A 12,800-nucleotide genomic window follows, 5' to 3' on the forward strand; every position below is an offset into this window, starting at 1 on the left:
CACAATTTTGGGTGTTTTCTATTAGTGTTCTCATCATTGGGCTAAAAAAAGTATACTAGTATTATGATGATAAATTATAAAATGATTGTTTTCTAGTGGGACGGAGGGGATATTTAATACAAGAAGATATTGTTTTTATTAATACACAAATTTTTAGGATTTTATTTTATTTTTTTCTAAGCTAAATAGTCAAGGCTTATGTATTACAAAATGTTTGTCGATGTATTACAGATTGCTTGTCTAGATTGTCATTTTAACTATGGTGTCACTGTAGTGCAACCATATGCCGAATTGTTTGCCTATGTATCACAAATTGTTTGTCTATGTTGTTATCTATGGTGGTCATTATAGTGCACCCCCATGAACATATGTATTTGATTAAATAAATACAAATTCATATAATTTTAATATTTGTATATATCATACATTATGGTTGCTCGTGATTAGGAGTCTTGTCTTCCCGTTGCGGTTTAGTTTGCGATTAGGAGTTTTGTTTTCTTATTTATGTCCGTCCGATAATAAGAGTCTCAATTCACTTTTAATGTTAAGTAGGTTTCACATCCAACGATTGAGGATTAGCTACTCACACCTCATCATAATCCTCTTCATCATCTTCTTCTTCCCCTCTAAACTTGATGTTCTTGTACCACGACGCGCAGCCCACATATATCACGAGATCTACCGCCGTCAGCCCGGCCAGCAAAAAGTAGAACCTATCCAGATGCCCCCTGTTGAGGTTCCCCGGTATCCACCCGGGCACGTTGTCCTCCGTCGATATCTTCATCACTATCGACACCAGCAAGCTGCTCACGTAATTCCCCAGCGATATCGACGTCATGCACAGCGCGCTCCCGAAGCTCTTCAGCCCCTCTGGTGCCTGTGCGTTGAAGAACTCCAGCTGCCCTACGTACATGAACACCTCCGACGCCCCTATCAGCCCGTATTGCGGCACCTGCCACAATATGCTCAGCGTGCTCGAACCCTGGCACTGCTTACAATCTCTCCTCGCGTATTTCAGCCTGTACCACTCCACTATCCCTGCAGACACCATCGCCATCACCGCGATCACCAGCCCGATCCCCATCCGTTGTAGCTCCGTAAGCCCCTTGGAGTCCTTCCTCACCAAGCGCACGGCTGGGTCCACCACCCTCCTGTACAGGACTATGAAGAGGGCCACGCTGAGGAGGTTGAAGCATGATATGCTGGCAGCTGGGATCCGGAAGGTGGAGATCTGCGTGTTCATGGCATCGCCCTGCTCAACGAAGATGGAGGCCATCTGCGTGAACACGACGGAGTAGATGATGGTGCAGAGCCAGATGGGGAGAAGCCTCAGTATACACTTCACCTCCTCCACTTGGGAGATGGAGCAGAGCCGCCACGGGTTGTTCTTGTGCTCGCTCTTCTTCAGCTCCTCCTCGTCCTGCGCTGTCACAAATGCTGCCCTGTCCAAGAATCTGCAACGCAAATTCATGTTATAAAGAGAGAACTGAAACCACTGTATAAGTCTGTATTTGACTTGAATTGAAGTGTAACACACTTACTTGATCCCCTGCGTGTGGAGCATCTTTCGGGCTCCGTTCTTGGATCCCTCGGGTTCGTACAAGTTGGCAGCGTCCTCGTCCGGTGGGATCCTCACGCTGCACTTCTTGATGGCGGCAACCAAGACTTGGGAAATGCGGGAGAGGGGGTTGCCGCTGGGCTTGAAATGGCGGTAGCGCTTGGTGCCTCCGAGGAAGAGGAGCAGGGCGAGGGTGGCAGAGGCGGTGGAGGCCCAGAACCCGAGGGCCCACAGGCCTTCGTCTTCGAAGTATAGCAATATAGTGTTGGAGAAGAGTTCGCCAATGTTCAATGCAAGGTAGAAGTAGCTGAAAAAGGCCGCTTTGGAATAGCCCTCTTTCGGATCCCCTTTGTCGAATTGATCAGCACCAAATGTGGCTGTGTTAGGCTGGTAGCCGCCGTTGCCAAGAGCCACCATGTATATAGAGAAGTAGAAGAGCCTCAGCTCCCAACTGGAATGCATGTTGCATTTGGTCGTCTCGTCCCCACAGCCCCCGGGTTTGAGGAAGAACACCTGTGTGGATAGTGACAAGAGCACTAGACCCTGCTTGAATAAAATGGTAGTTATACATGTTTATGATCATGTGATGCCTAGACACTGAGAGAGGAAAATAAATAGAGAGAGTGAAACTTACAATTACAAAGATTGCTTGAAAGATGGCACAAGTTTTGTATCTTCCCCAATAAGAGTCACTAAGGAAAGCACCAAGTAGAGAGAAGATGTAGACAGTGCCGGTCCATTTGCTAACGGTGTTGGCTGCTTCGGCATTGTCTTGCTGCAGCACTCTTGTTAGAAACAGCACCAGATTCACTTCCACACCGTAAAATGCTAGTGTTGCTAGGCCTTGATTCACTACATTTCAAATTCAATAACAAAATTTGTCACCAAAATGTCTCACAACAACTCATCAAATCAACTTACTAAAAATGTAACATATCCTCTGTTGATGACTTGGACTTAAACTCTATCAGGATTTCATAGAAGAGGCAGACTTACATAGTATGATGGTCCCAGCAGACCATTTCCCAGTTCGGTCTCGAATAGCCGGCTGTCCATCAAAATCAACACTTCCATCACCTGTGTATTCTTCTTCCTTCAATTTTTTAGCCTACAAATTAAATAAAATGAGAGTTAACATGAGAGAGAGTATAAGGTGAATGAATGAAGCACCTTGTATAATTCTAAGGATCCCATTTGAAGGAGAAGATGAGAAATTGTTCTGTGTATTTGATGGAAGAGTTGTTTTCTATATATGAATGCTGATTTAGTAGGGAAGCAAGAAATAGGGAGGGTACATATATATAGAGGTGGGAGTGAGGAATGGAGGGCTACAAAAAGGAGGAGGTTATCCAAAAGAAGAAGGGGAAATGGAAAAGAACTGGTTGGAGCTGATGTTGGAAAATTATACTACTTCTAATCAACTTATGACTTATTTATAGTGTAGTAATTATATTGGATGCTTTGTTGTAATCTTGATTTAGGCATTGAATGATAACAAACTCATATTCTATTAGTCTTAGACAATTATATTATACTATAGTTTTATAAAAAACAAATACCAAAAATTAGAAAGTAGGACTTTGGTTCCTAACACACTAAAATCATATACGCATTGATTTTCAACCATCTAATATAGTTCCTAAAGAAATCAAGAGATTTTGGTTTAGGAAAATCATCAAGTCCCAACATCGTTTTTCATCGTCAATCGCTTGTGTATGTGATTCGATTTTGTTTCTTATTTATTTAACATGAAGGTGATTGTTGATTGAATATTAGAAGTTGATATGTAGATTTATATAAAGATTCATTAAGATGAAAATCTAACATGTGGACCTTTGGAGAAATATTTTTGCTTGGGATTTTTAATTAATAATCTAACTTTGTTTTTGACAAAATTTACGTACAGCATGCATGTATTTATATAAGTTGTTCACTTAATAGCTCCAATCAAAATTGTGGGCCAACTAAAGTTAAGAAATTATTGTTTGTAACTGAATCCGTCGAATGCAAAATAATTGACATTTTAAAAATTCTCATTCGTGCATGCATCGAGTATGAAAAGTAGAGTGAATTTTAGTGTGAGGCACACTTTTGTTGAGTATAGAGTGTAAAGTGTTTGATAGTTACGTGACCTAACCGAGTGATGTGCAACACTAGAACAAGTGTCTAATCCAATGAGGGTGTGTGTGGGAGAGTAATCAAATTCCTAGAAGGAAGAACGAGATAAGCATGAAGAGGACGAAGCACATATCCAAGAAGATTTGGATGTCTAGATATTTTGTTTAGTAGGGAGTTGTATTTAATTAATTATTTCCTCTTGTTTTTCCATTTGTAGTTGAAGTAGGAGTCTCAAGTATATATACCCCAAATCATTGAAGGGGAAATACATCTTGAAGTTAGCATTTAGTTTGGCTTAGGCCAAGAGGAAACTATCATTCTTAATTTCAAGTTAAATCCGAGTTTAATTTATTGATATTGATATTGATTCTTCAATCATAAGGTTGACAAATTGCTTTCTTGTTGTCGATCATATTGGGAATGGGAGGCAAAAATAGATATTGTAATAGTAATTTGTTTAGTTCACAAAGTTTGTTGTTTGAGTAAAGAATAGAAAATAGAACGAGAAAGTAATAGGCACAATATCACTGTGTTTTATATAATTCCCAATTAAATGACAAAATAAAAAAATAAAATGTTGGCAAATGTAGCTATGTTTAAGTAGATTTTAAATGAGCGAATTCATACAATTCACAGAGGGGATGAATTTACCTCGTTCTCAGTCTACAAGATCGTACAGAAGTGGAATTCAGAACGGAACAGGTTTTCCTGAGTTCATCAACAGAGATACGAGGAAATTCTTAGCAGATACGAGGAAATTCTTAGCAGAGAGGTTGAGTAATGTTCTTAAAGGAGAAAGATATCGTCAAGCTGTCCTAAATAGTTCAACGTTTTCCATGTCAGATTTTGAGAAGGGTAAACCCGGACAGTTAAGGAGTACATGGACTGAAAATAAAATGCGCCATCATGATAGTTTCAGAAATGAATCATAAAAAGTTCAGAGTTCATGTATTTTCAAATTCAAAAAATATTAAAAATAAATCATAAAATGTCGAATGTTTATATATTTCCAAATAAATAATCTGCCATATTGTCTTGCCGTGTTTCATTATATAGATAGTAATATAGCCTATGTAATCAATGTCAGCCTTAAAAATAAAAGTTTGGAAAAAAATAAGGGGTAACTGCTTTTAAAGTCACCAACTTTCCATGAATTCCGGTTTTTCCCACGAACTTTAAAAAGTTCATGTAATGTCACGAACTTTATTGTCGGTTGCTATTTTCCCATGTCAGGTTTTCCAGTCTGATTCAAACTGTTCGTTTCCTATTAAGACAATGTCCAAATTCTTTTATCTTACTATCATTATCTTCGTCTTTGAAATAGTTTCGCGTGGGTACCTTGTACGCCTCAATCGGAACTCGGATGAAGAAGTTATGGCCATTATGATGGTACAAGGTCGCACAAAGGTCGCAGCCTTCATCAAATGGCCATAACTTCTTCATCCGAGTTCCGATTGAGGTGTACAAGGTACCCACGCGAAGCTATTTCAAAGACGAAGATAACGATAGTAAGAAAAAGAATTTAGACATTGTCTTAATAGTAAACGAACAGTTTGAATCAGACTGGAAAACCTGACATGGGAAAATGGCAACCGACAATAAAGTTCGTGACATTACACGAACTTTTTAAAGTTTGTGGGAAAAATCGGAATTCATGGAAAGTTGATGACTTTAAAAGCAGTTACCCCAAAAAATAATAAGAAAAAATACATATTTATGTATTTACATGCAAATAATTCTATGTTTCACCCTTTTTTTTAGACATTGAGCAGTCAAAAATAAGCACCTATGGGTCATTGAAGATTGAACTTTTTCCTTTTCCTAACTAATTTACTTTTACTTTAATCTTTCTTTAGCTAAACTGATGAATTATTACCATAGTGTAAATGAAAATAAACTTTGTGTTTATGTTAGTTAGGTGTTTATGTTGTAGGAGTATAACTTATTTGATAATTATGTCATCTCCGACCATTTACACTAAATTCAAATCTATTTATAAATGTATGTTATCTTAAAAAATATTTTACACCAAACACAAAACTATAAGAATATTTCGTATTCATCTATTTTTTACCTCTTAAAATTTTGCACTGCAATACACATCCATATTTGATATTGTTCCATAGAAAATCTCAAAAATGAATTTGGATTGAAGAAGTGTTCAATGCCAAAAATGAGATTTGTTGTATGGTTAGAGATGGTTTCTCAGTTCATTTTAATTTAATTTGTTTTATGTTATACATTTCATTTTTTTAATAACCTTAAAATTCTTATTAATATTATAAATTTTACTATAAATTACATAAAATCAACTCAATTTGTTAAATAGAAAATGAACAAATCAAGCTTCCATTTGTAAATAATTTATAGAATTATTGATGTCAATGATATATTAGAATCATAATGCATATACAAAATAAACAAATTATAACAACATCAACTATATGCGAGTGATGTTCAAGTATGGGGATCACTGATCACATAAACTATCCTAATTCAAAAAATATAGTAGTATATCATAAATAAAGCAACTATGGAGCTAAAGTAAGATATTCTTGCGTGCGAGCAAATGCACTTGAACTATGCTAGTAAACGAAGAAAACGTAAAATAAAAAGTTGGGGCTTTCATCACTTGCTTGCTTTTGCATATAAAATTGATACTACTATTAATACTTCTAATAATAATAGTAATAATTAAATCATGTCGATGTCTATTCCTCCAAGTTAGAGGTGCCCACGGTTCAGGAACCGACGGTTACGGTTCGGAACCGCCGGTTCCGATTTTGAAAATTGTTGAACCGGAACCGAACCGTGAGGGTGTTTCGCGGTTACGGTTCCAAAACCGTCGGTTTCGATTTCGGTTTCGAACCGACGGTTTTTCACGGTTCTGAACCACCGGTTTTTTGCGGTTCCGGCTTGATTTCACAGTTTTTCGGGGGTTTTTTGCGGTTCTGGTTTGAAACCGCCCGGAACCGGCGGTTCCGGCACAGTTTTGGTTTGAAAAATTTTGAACCTGAACCAAACCACGGTTCAAAAATCGACGGTTTCAGTTCGAGTAAATTCTCACAGTTTCGGTTCGGAACCGTAATCGGCGGTTACGGTTTCAGTTTTAACCGTCGGTTCGGTAAACCTTGGATAGGTCTACTCCAAGTATTGATTTTCCTTGATTCACAACACATAGTAGATCTGGTCTTCGACTAACAACTCAAACGCCATGTGCATTAATTCAGTACTAGGCGTGACAAACACTGCTTGTTACAGTTTGGTTGCAACTTTTTTAGTTTCTTGAACATTTATTAAGGTTAATAATTCTCAAACTTGACATTCCACATTACCCAGTTTTCCTAATACTCCGTTGTTCCGTAAAAATATATGCACTTGAAATGGCACAAGAATTAAAGTAATATAGGACTCACATTATTATTGGTGGATAGTGAGATCTATTATTATGAGACGGAATAGTACTGGTAAAATATTTTAGGATGAGTTATTATATGCTAAAACCAACAAATAATAATACTAGTATTAATTAATAAGCTAAAACCTTAATCTCACTACTGTTTCATTTCAGTCTTCAGTTCATCATCTCTTACAGCTATGAAGCTGGAGAAAGATCAGAAGAAGATGGTTTTTGGTGTCACTCCCTTCCTTTTACTACTTTCCTTGCCGTTTCTCTGTGTCGGTGCCGATTTCCTCTGGGGAAACAGAATTACCTTCCATCAATGTAACAATCTTCACCTTTTTATCATTTTCCTCTTCAATCACTCATCAAATTTCTCTCCAAATGGTAGGGATGCAGAACTTTTCCGGCGTAAGATCTGCGATGAAGACAGTAGACGACAAGGAATTCATCAATTTCCATTTAGTAAGACTAGTCAGAGGTATGTGCATCTTCAACAGTTATAAGAAGAATTGCTCTGTTTTTTGCATTTTTTAAGAAGAATTGCTCTGTTTTAAAACAGGGGAGGATCGGAGGAAGCTTGACGATACAGGCTTTGCCTGCCACAGAGCCTTCCACTCCGTCCACTGCGTATCGACTAAACCCGTACTAATTGAGACCGGAAACATGACGGTCTACGTTCCGTCCGACGACGAGTGGGAAAACGAGACGGTGGTCCGTCCCTACCCGTGGCAGGGATACGCCGTGAACGAAATCTCCCCTGTCCGGATAATCCAGTACAGCAACGCCACAGCTCCTCCGCCGTGCGATTTCCGCCACCGCGTCCCCGCCGTGGTGTTTTCCTCCGGCTACATCGGAAACACGTACCACGAAATGAGCGAGATCATCATCCCCCTCTACATCACCACGCGCCACTTCCAGACGCGCGTGGCTTTCGTCGTCGAGGACTACAAGCCCTCCTTCGTCGCCAAATACAACGCCATCCTAACTCGTCTCACGGCCCACGAGGTGATCAATCCGGCCGCGAATGCCACCGCCGTCCACTGCTTCCCTGCCTCAGTAGTCGGGCTGAAATACCACGGCATACTGAAGGCAAGGATGGAGCCACATGGCTCTTAATGGGGCAAATGCCCCACTCATAAATTTGCATCTATACTAATTTTTCTTCAAATTTGCACATTTATTTGAATTTTTTTTAAATGTCCCTTCTCAATTCTTCGAATTATTTGCTTATGACATTTTTGCCCCTCTTGAGTTTAATTCCTGGCTCCATCCCAGGTGAACTCCACGGACATCCCAGGAGGGTACGGAATGCCAGAATTCAAGCTTTTCCTCCGTGAGATCTTCAGTCTAACGTATTCCCACGTCTCGGAAATCTCTAGACCGAGGCTACTTCTTCTGTCGCGCACGAAATCGAGGAAGTTCCTCAACGAAGACGAGATGATCACCGTGATGCAAGAGGTAGGGTTTGAGGTGGTGGTGGTGAGGGGGTCGAAAGTGGCGTCGAATCTGACACGGATGGCGCGGCTAGTGAACTCGTGCAGCGTGATCGTGGGCGTGCACGGGGCCGGGCTAGCAAACGACGTGTTCATGGCAAAGGGAGGCGTGGTCGTGCAAGTGGAGCCGCTCGGGACAGAGTGGATTTCGAAGGTGATGTTTGGAGACACGGCCCGGGCGATGGGGCTGCACCACCTGCGGTACAAGATTGAGGAGGAAGAGAGCTCGCTGGTGAAGCTATACGGCCGGAATAGCTCGGTGGTGACCGATCCGGGATCCGTGTACCGAGACGGTGGCTACATGACTGCCAGAGCTGTTTTTATTGATCAACAAAATGTGAAGATCAATCTTGCTCGATTTAGGTCGACCATTGTTGAAGCGCTTAGTATTGTTTCGGATTAATCAAATTTTGCAGGTGAATTCACTACTTTTGATATTTATTAAATTCGATATAGAAATATAATTCGAAACATACAATTCAGTCAAAGAAAGCTAAAAGATCTCTAATTAAACATAGTACTACTATCTACTTAGTTTATCAATTAAAAAATGTTCTTAGATTCTAGTAAATGTTTTGAACTCCAATGTCATAATCAAGAGCATGGTATTCAACTATTTTAATGCGGTGGCTAAGCTGTCACATTATGTTAATAATAATTGACGTAAGCTTTTTAAGGTTATTCTGCTAAATTGTTTTATGTGCTAATCGTTAGATTTATGAAAGATAATTTAATAAGGGGCCAAGAAAAGCAATCACTAATCCTTACATTACCCATTAATGCACGCAATTGTGGTTGTGTAACAACATGCATTTTCCTTTTTAAGTTATTTTTCTTAAATATAATTTTCTTGATTAGTTATTCACGTTTTTATCGTGAATGGTCATGAATGTGGAATTTGATACAGTACCATACAAAAATGCATATTATTCAATAATTAATTACTATGTTTGCACTGAGTAATTAAAATCTAAGATGCAAACGTGTTCAAGATGGAAGACTAGATCATGGCTTAAAATCAATAATAATTTTCCTTTTACTTTAGTAATGACTCAGATCACTGGTCTATTGGATAGGAGGAAAATATCTTATCGACTAAATTGCGTTTCATTGTTAAGATCACGTGAACTTTCAAGTTGCCATTAGTTACAACGGTGTCTAACCTTTTATCCATGCGTTAGTGTAGTATAGTGAGAGATAAATTTATCATGAAGAATCACATTTTTATTAATTTATTTATTTTGAATGATGATATATTTATTTCACTCTTTATAGTATTTTATTGACTTTATATGAAATTAATGAATATAATATGAAATGTCTAAAAGTCACCCTTATACAGTAAGATTTCATTTTTTGGGTTAACAATAATAATGTGTTGAATTGGGGTACAAAAATTTTACCATAAAAAAGGAATATAATACTCAAATACTTAACCTGTATAATAAATGAAATTGATTAATTGTGTCAACAATCAAGAGTCAATTAACTCTTCTAAACAATCAAGACTAGGTGAAAGTAAAAAATAAAGTATCCTCATTGCCTTGTCAAATTCTTGAGAATAAAGTATTTCCATGGCTTTGTCAAATTCTTGATTCTCAAGAATTTGATAGTGCAACTATAATCCCTATTGTGGTGAGCTGTTTCACTAAATACACCTATCCTAGGTTTAGGACATAATCATACATAGTTTGAGTTTCTAAGACCGAAGAGCATTACTGAAGCTGCTGAGTTCTCTGCCTCTCTCACTCTTGGCTTCTCTTTCCCCTCCATCACAAGTATACCTTTTGATATTTCAATTTCAACCGAGCATGTAAATATCTTCTGATGAGCAACGCCGCCTTCTTTAAGGATTCTGCACATGCTTGGAAGTGTCAAAGATCTATACATAACTTGTCACAATTTTTCAACATTGGAAAGTTAAAGACAATTATGAGAAATAGCTCTATCTTTAGGATATCATATGGGATTTGTTTTACAATGAATTGCCGAACAGCACTTCAGCGAAACAGTAAAGCAATGGCGAGCGATATGTGTCATTGAACTTTAGATGTGGTTAAAATGTAGAATTATCATGCAATGAACCAAATATATGTGGGGATCGCCACAGTTTAAAAGCAGAAACTACTTCCTTTCACAGCAAAAATTGGAAAAGCAAGAAATGGGTATGATGAAGGATGTAAAACTTCTATCCAGACTCTGTAAATAGCATAGTTAGAATAACACAAAGTTCTTAAAAATGGTAAAAATGCTTACTTGTAGTTTGGTTTCGGCCATTTCTTCTTGCCACACACCTCATACAGCTTCTGTTTTGCTTCTTCAATTTCACCATCCATATTGAGTTGGTTGAATATGGTATCCTTCAATGGGTTGCAAGATTTATGAGACAGCTTTTCAAGAGCAGCCTTCGCAGCAAGGAGCTTTGCCATTTCTCTTTGCTCAGAAGAAGCAGAGGCAATAAACTCCCGATTGATGGTAACAGTAGCAAATGTTTTCTCTCCTTTCCTCCTGTAACTTATATCAACCAGGTTTCCATCCTTTTGGCATAACTGAAAGAGCATAGTTACAGGTTGTGGTTGCTGCTCCAGATCATTTAGCATTACAATGGGTTCCAGAAGATGTCTAAAGATCTGAAAAACATGGAAGAAAACTTATAACCAAATCAAGCTAAGACATTTTTTTGGTTGAGAACATGTTGTAAACAGATTGCTTCTCATATTTAAAACAAAAAGACCTCCTACTTGGCCATTAATTCTAGTACTAATCATATTCAACAGAGTAGAAAAGGAAGAAACAAATTAACCTTCCATGTAGTATGTAAATCAAAATTGCAATCAACATACAAAGCAGCTGCCACTGACTCCACAATATCCGCAAGAATTTTCGGGGCTTTGACCAATCCTCCATATATCTCTAATTCCCCCTCCTCTTGTACTGCTTTCACAAAATCATTAACCTGAAACATAGGAATAAAACATTAAGGACTTGATAGAGTTGAAAGTGAACAAGTAGGCTCAGATTTTTTTCAAAACTTGATCAATAATGGCTCCCTATTGAGCACACATCTCGAGTGAACAGTAACAGAAATATTCATCAAAAGTGCATCATACACTCAGTATTGTAATCAGAAATTGGAATCAGAAAGAAAAAGCCTAAACGAAATCGACGCCGTAAACGGTAGAAACAGGGGAGAATTGAGCAGTTACAGAAATTGAATTGAAGCAGATACCTTTTCTTCAAGCACAGCAACGTTGTGGCGTACGTATTTATAGAGGCGGTGGCGGACGGCGACGCGCGCAAGCTTCTCGGTGCTGATGTTGGCGGCGCGCAGGAGCGAGAGCCTCCCGGGATCGAGGCCGGGATAGTGGAGGTAAACGAAATTGGAGACGGCCAAGCCAAGAGCGGCGTCGCCGACGAACTCGAGGCGCTGATAGGAGGCGGAATCGGAACACGAGGAGTGAGTCAAGGCCTCTTCCAGAAGCTTCTTCTGCTTGAAACAATAACCGAGGAGATTCTCCACCGCCCCTACCGATGCATCAATGTTCGATATTTCTTCAACCTCACCGTATCCGGTCGCCTCCATTGCCTTCAATTAGGTTTCAGAAAATCAAAATTTTCATAGGCTTTAATAGGTATGCAAATTTCGTGAGAAGACGCATAAAAATATGGTTTTTAGGGAAGAAGTCGAATCAGATTAGAACAGATTTCCAATTACGAAATCCGATCTCCGATTCTCAATTGTCGGTTTGGAAAGTTGCAGTGATCAGAGAAGACTCGATTTGACTGTTTCAATTCTGTTATGCTTTTTTCAACCTTGTTGAAGAAGGAGATGGAGACGCTATTTAAATTTAAAATCTATGATTATTTTTGGTTAATTTCCTTTTTACAGTATATGGTAAGATTTTGTTTGATTAAAAATAGATGAATCTGATTTATTTTTTTTTATGGAAATTAAGGTATGTCGTTAATATTTGAATGATATTTATGTAATTTGATTTTAAAGTTATTTTCGAAATCAAGAGTATGTTTTTATGGATTTGAGATTTATATATTTATATAAATAGAGATAAATTTATATTCAATTAATTTGATATAAGCAAAAATACATGTCGATTTAATTAAGTAACGACTGATGCATATCAACGTGAACATATTTAGGGCATATTTAAAGATATTTATCCAACAATTACCACATAAATGCGCATCAATTATATAGCTCATGTTAATA

General features: G+C 38.3%; 3 protein-coding genes across 3 annotated transcripts; 1 reads left to right on the top strand and 2 right to left on the bottom strand.

The window, feature by feature from the left end:
• Nucleotides 1–469: 469 nt before the first annotated feature.
• LOC125185159 (protein NRT1/ PTR FAMILY 7.3-like) lies at nt 470–2,821 on the bottom strand. The gene is made up of 5 exons (XM_048081652.1): nt 2,729–2,821; nt 2,555–2,666; nt 2,193–2,410; nt 1,542–2,101; nt 470–1,454 (listed from the first exon to the last, which is right to left on the bottom strand). The coding sequence occupies exons 1-5, from the start codon at nt 2,750–2,752 to the stop codon at nt 584–586; spliced, it is 1,785 nt and encodes a 594-aa protein (XP_047937609.1). The 5' UTR covers nt 2,753–2,821; the 3' UTR covers nt 470–583.
• Nucleotides 2,822–7,220: 4,399 nt separating this feature from the next.
• On the top strand, nt 7,221–9,194 carry LOC125224312 (alpha-1,3-arabinosyltransferase XAT3-like). The gene is made up of 4 exons (XM_048127695.1): nt 7,221–7,400; nt 7,468–7,557; nt 7,639–8,168; nt 8,355–9,194. The coding sequence occupies exons 1-4, from the start codon at nt 7,274–7,276 to the stop codon at nt 8,973–8,975; spliced, it is 1,368 nt and encodes a 455-aa protein (XP_047983652.1). The 5' UTR covers nt 7,221–7,273; the 3' UTR covers nt 8,976–9,194.
• A 796-nt stretch (nt 9,195–9,990) lies between these two features.
• On the bottom strand, nt 9,991–12,374 carry LOC125222116 (ribonuclease 3-like protein 2). Its single transcript, XM_048124571.1, has 4 exons — nt 11,802–12,374; nt 11,376–11,528; nt 10,829–11,202; nt 9,991–10,427 (listed from the first exon to the last, which is right to left on the bottom strand). Exons 1-4 carry the CDS (start codon nt 12,153–12,155, stop codon nt 10,253–10,255), a joined length of 1,056 nt encoding a protein of 351 aa, XP_047980528.1. The 5' UTR covers nt 12,156–12,374; the 3' UTR covers nt 9,991–10,252.
• Between the last annotated feature and the right edge of the window lie 426 nt (nt 12,375–12,800).

Source organism: Salvia hispanica, chromosome 4, assembly GCF_023119035.1.
Source record: "Salvia hispanica cultivar TCC Black 2014 chromosome 4, UniMelb_Shisp_WGS_1.0, whole genome shotgun sequence".
Classification (NCBI taxonomy): domain Eukaryota; kingdom Viridiplantae; phylum Streptophyta; class Magnoliopsida; order Lamiales; family Lamiaceae; genus Salvia; species Salvia hispanica.

Bases quoted from the DNA above. Each gene is read 5' to 3' on its own strand.
- LOC125185159 (XM_048081652.1), bottom strand. From the start codon at position 2,752: ATGGGATCCTTAGAATTATACAAG. The intron at 2,411-2,554 runs GTAAGTCTGCCT...TTTGAAATGTAG, and splicing joins TGCTGGGACCATCATACTAT to TGAATCAAGGCCTAGCAACA. The intron at 1,455-1,541 runs GTAAGTGTGTTA...TTTGCGTTGCAG, and splicing joins CTCCACACGCAGGGGATCAA to ATTCTTGGACAGGGCAGCAT.
- LOC125224312 (XM_048127695.1), top strand. From the start codon at position 7,274: ATGAAGCTGGAGAAAGATCAGAAGAAGATGGTTTTTGGTGTCACTCCC. The intron at 7,401-7,467 runs GTAACAATCTTC...TCCAAATGGTAG, and splicing joins CAGAATTACCTTCCATCAAT to GGATGCAGAACTTTTCCGGC. The intron at 8,169-8,354 runs GCAAGGATGGAG...GCTCCATCCCAG, and splicing joins AATACCACGGCATACTGAAG to GTGAACTCCACGGACATCCC.
- LOC125222116 (XM_048124571.1), bottom strand. From the start codon at position 12,155: ATGGAGGCGACCGGATACGGTGAGGTTGAAGAAATATCGAACATTGAT. The intron at 11,529-11,801 runs GTATCTGCTTCA...CCTATGTTTCAG, and splicing joins TTGCTGTGCTTGAAGAAAAG to GTTAATGATTTTGTGAAAGC. The intron at 11,203-11,375 runs GTTAATTTGTTT...CATGTTTTTCAG, and splicing joins ATTTACATACTACATGGAAG to ATCTTTAGACATCTTCTGGA.